The sequence below is a fragment of the Thamnophis elegans genome, chromosome Z, assembly GCF_009769535.1.
Source record: "Thamnophis elegans isolate rThaEle1 chromosome Z, rThaEle1.pri, whole genome shotgun sequence".
In the NCBI taxonomy this organism is placed as follows: Eukaryota; Metazoa; Chordata; class Lepidosauria; order Squamata; family Colubridae; genus Thamnophis; species Thamnophis elegans.
The window spans coordinates 114,809,766-114,820,041 of NC_045558.1; the positions used below are offsets into that span (position 1 = coordinate 114,809,766).

At 34.7% G+C, this 10,276-nt stretch overlaps 1 protein-coding gene across 1 annotated transcript; it reads left to right on the forward strand.

Annotated features, from left to right (window-relative positions):
- Nucleotides 1-342: 342 nt before the first annotated feature.
- Nucleotides 343-9,633, forward strand: LOC116521575 (vomeronasal type-2 receptor 26-like). The gene is made up of 5 exons (XM_032236233.1): nucleotides 343-533; nucleotides 1,246-1,537; nucleotides 3,884-4,744; nucleotides 6,267-6,393; nucleotides 8,729-9,633. Exons 1-5 carry the CDS (start codon nucleotides 343-345, stop codon nucleotides 9,631-9,633), a joined length of 2,376 nt encoding a protein of 791 aa, XP_032092124.1.
- Nucleotides 9,634-10,276: the final 643 nt, after the last annotated feature.

Below are 10,276 nucleotides of genomic sequence, written 5' to 3' on the forward strand. Positions count from 1 at the left end.
CCCAAAGGAACTGAACCCTGACTTAAAAATTACCTTCTTGTTTGTGCATCTAAATTACTATCTATCAAAATCCCATGGAAATTCAGTGCCCAACATCAACAAAAAAAGACTAATGTAAACTTTTGCTTCTCTTTCTTTCTCTTAAAATAGCCATACTATTTAGAGATCAAGAGAAACAAGGCTGGCTTCTGGACTCCCAGGTTTGATCCTAGATAGATCGAGATTCAGACTTAAGATGTCAAGATGTGTAAGTTGCAGAAATGTTAATGGCTTTGTTCTTGGAATAAGAGGGATTTTTTGAGCTTTGCCCTTGTAATGGGGATGGAAATTTTATTTATCTTAATGCTAGTGTTGAGTGCCCATGTGGTGTGCCTGACCTATAGGTGCAGCATCTTTCATCCATCTAGTCCATATCACAAGTACCATTATCCAGGAGACCTTATGGTAGGTGGAATTTCATCTCAAGTTGGTCCAGTCTCTGAAGACATAACCTTTAAAGATCGTCCCTCATCAGTATTGCCTGGACAGTTTATGTAAGGAAAGTTATTGTTATTTGTTTCTATTTTACTACATTTGTATTTGCTGAAACAATAGACTATAGCATTGCTATCACAAAATAATAATTAATTGATTTAGTTGAGCATTCTTTCCTCAACCAGACAAAATAGAGTATGGAATATAATCAGATGTTTAAAGCAAACTTCCAAAAATGAATACCTCAAAATAGGTGAGCTTCCACACATATAATCCTCAGCCATTGGTACACCTTCTGGGCAATATTGTGGGACAGACAGCTTGTGAGAGGATGATTTGAGGCTCTTTTGCATTTTTCTATATAATCCTCTTGAAATATGTACATCAATTAGTCTTGTACCAAATAACTCCTTCAAACACACTACAAGACCTTCAGCCAACAATACAAAAGTGTCTGCAAGAGGACTTGATGTATTTTTTTTTACAAAGTGACATTATATATGCGGATTCCAGACATTCCCTGTGTTTTTGTCTGAAATCATTTGCATATTTTTTTCAGCAGAATTATCTGAATAAATTATCTGAAGTCAATAAATGTCTCCTTTTTCAATGTACACTTGTACATATATTAATTCTATATCCTGATTGCTGTTAATATACTATATCAGAAAGACAAAATTACTTGATGGGCTTTGGCTGCTATAGTATAAATACTGATGAAAATATAAGAAAACAATATCCTTCTGATGTGCAATACTACTCTAATTGTAGTGGCATTCCAAAGAATTACCAACACATCCTGGCTTTGGCTTATGCAATAAAGGAGATCAATGAAAACCCGCAAATCTTACCCAATCTCACCCTGGGCTTCCATATTTATGATAGCTATGACAATGCTCAAATGACCTATCAGGCCACCATGTTACTTCTAGCAGCAACTGAGAGACTGGTCCCCAACTACCTATGTAACATCCATAATAAAGTCATAGCTGTTATTGGAGGACTGGATGCTGAAATCTCTCTCTATGTGGCAACTCTCTTGGATATGTATAAGATTCCACAGGTAGGCTGGACAACCTTGCATGCAAATGTCATGCTACTTATAGTGATCTACTTTCACAATATAATTTTGTTTTGCAGCATTAGGTATTTTCAAGTAAATAGTTCAGGAGTTGGAAAATTTGACTTAAAACCAGATTTGTTTTTGTTCTAGGTTTGGGCTTACATTGTTCAATTATTTCATTTATTTCTAATTATTGAAAAAAGGTTGGTTTTTCTTTTTCTAAATAACCTCATGGATATTTAGACTACAATGATATGCAATTTTTTGTGATTCATTTTCTTAGCAAAGTGGGTGAACCATACCATAAACAGTTGACTTATTTATTTTGATGCCCCATATTTCACAAACAGTATAACAATCTTTTTAGCCTGGTTTTAGTGTTAAGGCTTTAAGTTTCAATAAGATTCAATCAAAATAAATCTCAGAAATTAATATCTAATAAATTAAGATCTATTGTTACCCTAGGGACCAACATTCAAGTGATTAATATAACATGCAATGTTTTCAGTGATAATTTAAAGATAAATTTCTTTCAAACAAGATGAATCAAGCTCTGCATATAGAAATATTTTTGTCATGTTCATTAATATTTTTGTAATTAATATGGTTAATATGGATAGTTTGGAAAACTATCAATGTTTTCATTGTCTGTAAAATTTAATTGCATACTAATAAATGATTATTGTCTCCAATTAACTACAAAATATCCAAAAAAGGTCAAAGTTTTTGTTGGTGGATATGATTCCCAATCCGAAATATCCATTATGTGACAATTAAGGGAGGATAACACATCTGCCATGATTCAGTTCAGACTTTTTTGTATTTTCTCAACTGATGATTGCATTGTTTAATATACAATCTATTATATTTAGCTAAGATGTTACAATGTGAAAGCTTTTTCTAAACTATTATTCTTATTCCTAAATTTGAAAAATCCTATAATATACTCTCATCCTTTCAAATGTGGTTCTTGGACCAAAGAGTTTTTAAAAACACTTTTGAAAAAAAAAACATTTTGCTCTAATTTCTGAATGATGCCTGTCCCTCTGTGCAGCAAGAGCCATCATCCCCATTTCAGTAATTCAAGCATGCACATACATTAACTTGCAGAAAGAACAATCAGTGTATTGATATGAAGGGAGAGTTAGTGGATATTTATATATAGCAGTTTGACATATCAGTTTTTGGTATAGATTGTTCTTGCTCATCTTTATTGCTTATCTGGATGTTGATTAATAGGAACAAGAGAAGAGAAGATATTCTTAAAGCTGATTTTCTGTCTTTAACTTTCCATTGTTGTTTTTTAATGATATTTAAGTAGAATTTATATTTCATGTTTGTTTATCACTAATTCTTCTAGAAGCTTTCTTGCTTTCTTACACTTGGCATAATGTAAAATGTATACTACTTCCCTGATGAAGCTATCTCTGTTGTGAAATTAAAAGAATTTCATGTCTTTTGACTGCCAGCTGAAAATCATGAATATGTTCTATAAACATTATACTTTGTCAAACATGGTCAAACCAAATCAATCAGATAAAATCTTTATTACATATATTAATAGGCTAGTCCTTACATTACATGATGTGAAAAGATGTTTTGCCTTCTCAGCTAAAGAATCTTTGGGAATGCCTAGGAGGCTTTGAAAATATACTGTTATTTTGTGTGCTACAGAGATGCCACAAGGTTTTAGTAAATATTTGATGGTTTCTTAAATGTTTACAATGTAAGAAAGAGCTTTTTTTCCCCAGTGGATTGTAGTTACTGTACTCTTATTGGTTGTGGCTAGACATTTCCTTATGATTTTTTAAATTCTCATATAGCAAAATATATTTTAAAAACCCTTCTCTAACTTGAACTGCTTTGATTCACCATCAACTATAGAAATTTATACTTTTTAAAAATGTACATCAGTATACAAATCCCTTCGTCCATCTGCATGTAGAAAAAAACTACCAAAAATACCTGTGCATGTGTATAAACGAGTATTATGACAGTATATCTTCTTTTGACATTTTGAAAATGTGGAACAGCAATTATCCATCACCTACAAATCTACTGCTTGGTTTTAGATATATTCAGATCAGTAATTCCTCCAGATCTGGAGCATCACTGAATGGCAGTCAACAGATTTCCAACACCTTCCATGCACTAATGCCTTTCACACCTACAATTTCCAGGAATAGAAATTCAGGGAATTTTCATCTCAATGAGGCAGGCAAAGTTCTTTAAAAGGGTTGGAATGAGGATTGTTAATTCAATATATTATATGTTGATTGTTTTGAAAATGATATTGAAAATGATCTGTAAGTGCTGCTCTTATCTCCTTGTCCCGTTTCTCTCTAGTTCATTTATGGCTCTGCTCCAATAATGAATGATAAAACTCCAGGCCTTTCCTTTTATCAGATGGTTCCTCCAGAAGAACTTCAATATAACGGGATTGTCTCTCTGCTGCTGCATTTTAACTGGACATGGATTGGGATTTTTATCATGGACAATGACCAGGGAGAAAAATTTATAGAAACAATGATTCCTCTTTTTTCCAAAAATGGGGTTTGTGTTCCTTTCATTTGCCGAATCCCCAAATTAACTGATTTCAGTAGAATTGATGGTTTGCTTCAAAAGGCAGCCAAAATCTATGATGTTATCATGGATAGTAAGGCGAATGCAGTGGTGTATAATGGAGAATCTTTTGCAATGGTTAAGTTGTTATGGCTTCAGTATATTTCAATTATAGAAGAGGTGAAAAGTAAACCAAAAGGTATTGTTTGGATTATGACAGCACAGATGGAGTTCAGTTTAATCCCTCTTCAACGTTCTTGGGATCTCAAAATAATTGATGGTGCCCTTTCCTTTACCATGCATTCCACTGCTCTACCAGACTTCAAATCGTTTGCTAAGAAACAAAACCCCTTCAGTGCAAATAAAGATACGTTTATTAAACAGTTCTGGCAAGAAGCCTTTGACTGTGTATTCCCAGATACAACTATGAGTGATATAGAGGAGAATATTTGCAATGGTAAAGAGAATTTGGAGAGCCTTCCTGGGACTCTTTTTGAAATGGAGATGACTGGCCACAGCTACAGCATCTACAATGCTGTTCATGCAATAGCTCATGCTTTACATGCTCTGTCCTCCTTTAGAAATACTGAGAGATCAATGATTGGTAGAGTAGGAAGGAAGATTCATAGTCAAGACTTCTGGAAGGTAATAGCCTCATTAGGAAAAATACTATGATTGATGGGAAATTCTCTTTTGATTATTTTTCGCATAATTTACAATTAAAAAATAATTGTATATTATTTTATATATAATTATATATAAATTTATATATAAATTATATATAAATTTTATATATCTCATAATTCTATCAGATTTTAGAAAGCTTATTTTCCAACTCCCATGATTCTTATATCTGTTTTTCTATGTGTCTTTATAATTCTCTGATCTAGAAATAAGAATCACTCTAATGTGGTAAACATTTTTTTTTCTGTTAAGCAAAATATCAGGGGAAAATCAGGGAGACATTAATCATAATCCTTAGATCTGTCTCATTTTTGAACAAAAAAATAATTTGGGCTCTCCTGTTGATCCTTTTATTTAATATCCTTAATTCTATTTTGTCTTCAATTTCAATGTAATGAAATGGGGGAAAGGAATACTATTAAATCTATTCTATTGTGAAAAGTATCAACATGGAGACTAGTAAGATAATTTAGTCTTTCCAAATAGCAATAGCACTTAGACTTACATACCACTCCATAGTGCTTTTATAGCCCTCTCTAGGCAGTTTACAGAGTCAGCATATTGTCCCCAACAATCTGGGTCCTCATTTTACCCACCTTGGGAGGATGGAAGGATGAGTCAACCTTGAGCCATTGAGATTTGAACTGCCAAACTGCAGCTAGCAGTCAGCTGAAGTACCCTGCAGTATTGTATTTGGTTTGGTTTATTTGTATGCCGCCCTTCTCCAGTACTGCCCTCTGTGCCAGCTAGACTTTTATTTGCCTTTTTCCTTTTAATTTAGTTCCACTATTTTTTGAGAAATGTTGCTTTTAACAATGGTGCTGGGGAACCAATATCCTTTGATCAGAATGGGATTGTAGCAACTGGATTTAATATTCTAAACTTGATAGCTTTCCCAAATAATTCATTTCTTCACATGAAAGTTGGAAATGTCGATCATTCAGCATCTCCAGATAAAATATTAACCATCAATGATGATATGATTACATGGCACAGCTGGTTTAACCAGGTAGAATTTAATTATTGTATTTGATTCTGAATAAACATGCTTTTTTTACTTTGATATGCAAATTCATATTATTGCACAAAAGGAAATTCTTAAATAAATCTTTCAGAAAAGCAACTTCTAGGTCTCATTATCATATGTGAATATCTGTTAAATAAAGATTTAATAGTTTTAGTTTTTCATTTGTGAAACATCATATTTCTTTATGTAATAATAAGTAATAATAAGACAATAATATTTCATTCCCAGCCCATTTTTGCCATAGGGTAGGAATCCAGGGTTTTTTGTCTTTGCCCAACTCACGGTTGCACTTATTTAATCTAGAAATAAGTATACATCATTGAGCTTGTACAATGTAAAAATGTGTTCCAAATGATTACTCCTAATCATGATGACCATGACATGATTTCATCATTTCAAATGTGGACATTGGAATAACAAGCCTCAAGACATATACATTTCCTCTTTAATTTCCAGGTAATACCCATCTCTGTTTGCAGTGAGAGCTGTTATCCTGGTTCCAGCAAAAAGGTGAAGGAAGGAGAGGCATTTTGCTGTTATGACTGTCAGCCATGCCCAGACGGGAGGGTTTCAATTGAGAATGGTAAGAAATATTCATCACCTCCTGATTTTATTTCCTAAAGAAAGAAAGGAATACATTTTGATAAAATTGAACATGGCATGAGCCTCTAGAGTACACACAAGATATTTTCTAAATCTGTGGGTTCATTATTTCAGTTCTTAGGAATATTCAATTAAAAAAATGATCATTAAGGATGATGATAATCATGGCTAAATTAGGTTCCAGATTTTCATTTACACATTATGAAACATCACTGCAATTGTGAACCCATTTTAGATCATTTTTCCACATCTTCTACAGCCCTGGTCTCCTGGACTATAATTATAGACATATCGGATTTTTCAGAGTATAAGATGCACCTTTTTTCTTCAAAAAAGAGGCTGAAAATCTGGGTGCATCTTATACATCGAATATAGCATTTTTTGCTTCCCGAACCCCCACCCATTCACCAAAATGGCTGTGCATAGCCTTGTGGAGGCTTTCAAAGAGCTCCTGGGTGCTGGGTAGGGCAGAAATAAGCAGAAAACAAGCCATTTTTTGGCCCCCACCCATCCAGACCCCAGCAGCACTCTATCAGCCTCCATTAGGCTATGTATGCAATTTTTTTGACAAAAACCAGGCCCATTTTGCAAAAAATTGCCGTTTTTGCTCATTTGGGGGGGGGGTATTCAATCATACACTGTTGTACTCACATTTAGCAACCAAACTTTAAGTCCAAATTTTTATAAATGTTCCATTATTCAACCTCTTTATTATGTACTGTATTTTTCAGAGTATAAGATGCACCGGTGTATAATACGCACCAGGATTTTGAAGAGGCAAATTAAAAAAAAAATTGCACTCTGCAAACCTCCCAAAAAGGCCTCTTTTTTGCAAAAACGGACCTTTTTTTCAAAAAGAAAAGGGCATGCATAGCCTTTAGGAGGCTTGTAGAGTGCTCCTGGAGGCTGAGTGGGGGCAAAAACATGCAAAGAAATGGCCCATTTTTCACTCATTTTTGCCCTCCCCAGTCCCCAGGAGCACTTTGGAAGTCTTCTAAAGGCTCTGCACAGCCATTTTTGCAAAGGGGTGGGGTTTCAGCAAAACAAAATGCTGTATTCATTGTATAAGACGCACCCAGATTTTCACCCTCTTTTTTGAGGGGAAAAAGGTGCGTCTTATACTCCGAAAAATATGGTACTTCTTTTTTATCAACAACGTTACGATAAACCCTCTTGTTCACATATTGTCAAACCCTTAGAAGTTAAAAGTATCAGAAGACTAAAACCACTTGAACTTCTGATTGATGTTTATCACTAATAGATTAAAGGAATAAAATCTTGAAAGCCTAACATCATGATTCTCCATATTAATTTATAACTACTGTAATTAGGTATAAGGGATGCGGTGGCTCAGCGGCTAAGATGCTGAATTTGTTCATCAGAAATGTCAGCAGGTCAGCAGTTCAAATCCTACCTCTACGTACTGGAGTGAGCTCCCATTATTTGTCCCAGCTTCTGCCAACCTACAGTTCAAAAGCATATAAAATTGCAATAGAAAAATAGGGACCACCTTTGGTGGGAAGGTAACAGCATTCTATGCACTTTTGGCATTTAGTCATGCCAGCCACATGACCATGACAGCCCTGGCTCTTTGGTTTTGAAACAGAAATGTGCACTGCCCCCTAAAGTTGGAAACAACTAACACGCATGTGCAAGGGGAAACTTTTCCTTTGCCTAATTAAGTATAAACTGAAATCTTTTATTTAATGGACTGTCACCCCTCCTCCTTTTGTACTCCAGGTCTGTTAGACATTTTTCCATACTACTTCTCTCGTTAGACTCAGTCTCTATTTCCATTATGAATTTTATGATCCCTACATTGCCACAACACAGGGGAGAAGTAGATGTATGTTCTTAAGGACAGCTGAAAATCTGCAAGAGAAGAAACTGTTCAACCTGACTCTGAAACAGCAACTTAAAAGAAGGATATGGCAGTAAATGAAGTGACCTGTTCTCCCTGGTGATCAAAATCTGGCAAGGCAAGGGGCAGTTAAAGAAAATTTCAGATGGAACTTTGGAATCATTTTCTACAGTATATGAGACACAGGATACTACAGGCCTTCAAGAAAGTGGTAAAGATCTGGCTTCTCCCCAGACATTGAACCAGAATGATTAGAATCACTATTTTATGAGAATACGACAAAACTAGCATGAGAATTACATTTAAAGGATATTTTGATTATCTTAATATTATATAGATTACTGAACATAAAGATTATATAATTATAATTATAGTTATAAATTAACTTTATTATTATGCAATCTTGGATACAGAATATGTATGAGAAAAAAATCACATATTTTTTCTTTTTCAGACAGAAATGAATGTTCAAGATGTGAAGACAACTTCTATCCAAACAAGAAACACAGTTATTGTATTCCCAAAAGTATTAGTTTCTTAACCTACAAAGAACCATTGGGAATCAGTTTAGCGTGTCTTGCACAGTCTTTATCTTTGACTACTGTTCTTGTGCTTGGAGCATTTATAAGGCACCATGAGACTCCCATTGTGGTAGCCAACAACCGGGACCTGACTTACACTCTGCTCATCGCCCTCCTGCTCTGCTTCCTTTCAGCGCTGCTATTCATTGGCAAACCAGGAATGTTTACCTGTCTCCTAAGACAAACAACTTTTGGAATGGTCTTCTCAGTGGCTGTTTCTTCTGTTTTGGCAAAAACCATCACAGTGGTTCTGGCTTTTATGGCCACCAAACCAGGATCCAGGATGAGAAAATGGATGGGGAAAAAATTAACTAATTGCATTATTGTTTCCTGCTCCCTGATCCAAGCAGGCATTTGTACTCTGTGGTTGTCAATGAACCCCCCATTCCCAGATGTTGATAGGACCTCAATGACTGAAGAAATTATCCTGCAGTGTAATGAAGGCTCTGCGACCATGCTTTATTGTGTCCTTGGCTATATGGGTTTCTTGGCTCTTGTCAGCTTCACTACAGCTTTTCTTGCCAGGAAGTTACCAGATAGTTTCAATGAAGCCAAATTCATCACCTTTAGCATGTTGGTCTTTTGTAGTGTTTGGTTGTCCTTTGTCCCAGCATACCTGAGCTCCAAAGGGAAATACATGGTAGCTGTGGAGATCTTTTCCATCTTGACTTCTAGTGCTGGGCTTTTGGGTTGCATCTTTTTCCCCAAATGTTATATCATTGTGTTTCGACCTGACCTGAACAACAGGGAGCAACTAATGAGAAAAAGGACTGATTAATATAATCACAATTTTATTCTCTTTCAAATTTTAATATAAATGCTTCATTCTTATACAATTAAAATATTCATAAACTGTGGCTATCAGATAGTGATTTATATATTTTTTCTGCATTTTCTAAATATTCTAATATTTACTTAAAGAAGAATGATGCATCCAATGTTTGTATCTGTTTTTGATACTTTATTTTGTTTTCCATATCTGAAGAACAATAACATTTTGTCCCATTATTAATTATTTACTGATGATAAGGAATTTCAGTGACTGTATTGTTAGTATAGAATTATGTATCACCTTTCTAGAATTTGTCAGAAGCCAATTGCTGATGTGCAAAGGAGTTGCAAATAGTTTAAATTCTGGATCTAAAGTCTAACTTATCATTTTTACTAACTCTGTAACTATCAACTATGAAGTACAGCAACATGCCTATTGCCTAGAGTATAATCAATTCAAGATTCTCTCTGTATCAGTGACAGTTGGACAGCTGGATAATTTCTCAGCAACAACAGTGTCTTCCTTCTGTATGTAGTAGTTGGAAGGACTTAACATCTTGATCTCAGTTTCAAAGAGGCTACCAATTATTATTAGTTACTTAATTACTGCTTTATTGGAATGTGGAAAGACAGATGTGGCCAAGACATGC

Bases quoted from the DNA above. Each gene is read 5' to 3' on its own strand.
- LOC116521575 (XM_032236233.1), top strand. From the start codon at position 343: ATGCTAGTGTTGAGTGCCCATGTGGTGTGCCTGACCTATAGGTGCAGC. The intron at 534-1,245 runs GTAAGGAAAGTT...CTCTAATTGTAG, and splicing joins GTATTGCCTGGACAGTTTAT to TGGCATTCCAAAGAATTACC. The intron at 6,394-8,728 runs GTAAGAAATATT...TTTCTTTTTCAG, and splicing joins GAGGGTTTCAATTGAGAATG to ACAGAAATGAATGTTCAAGA.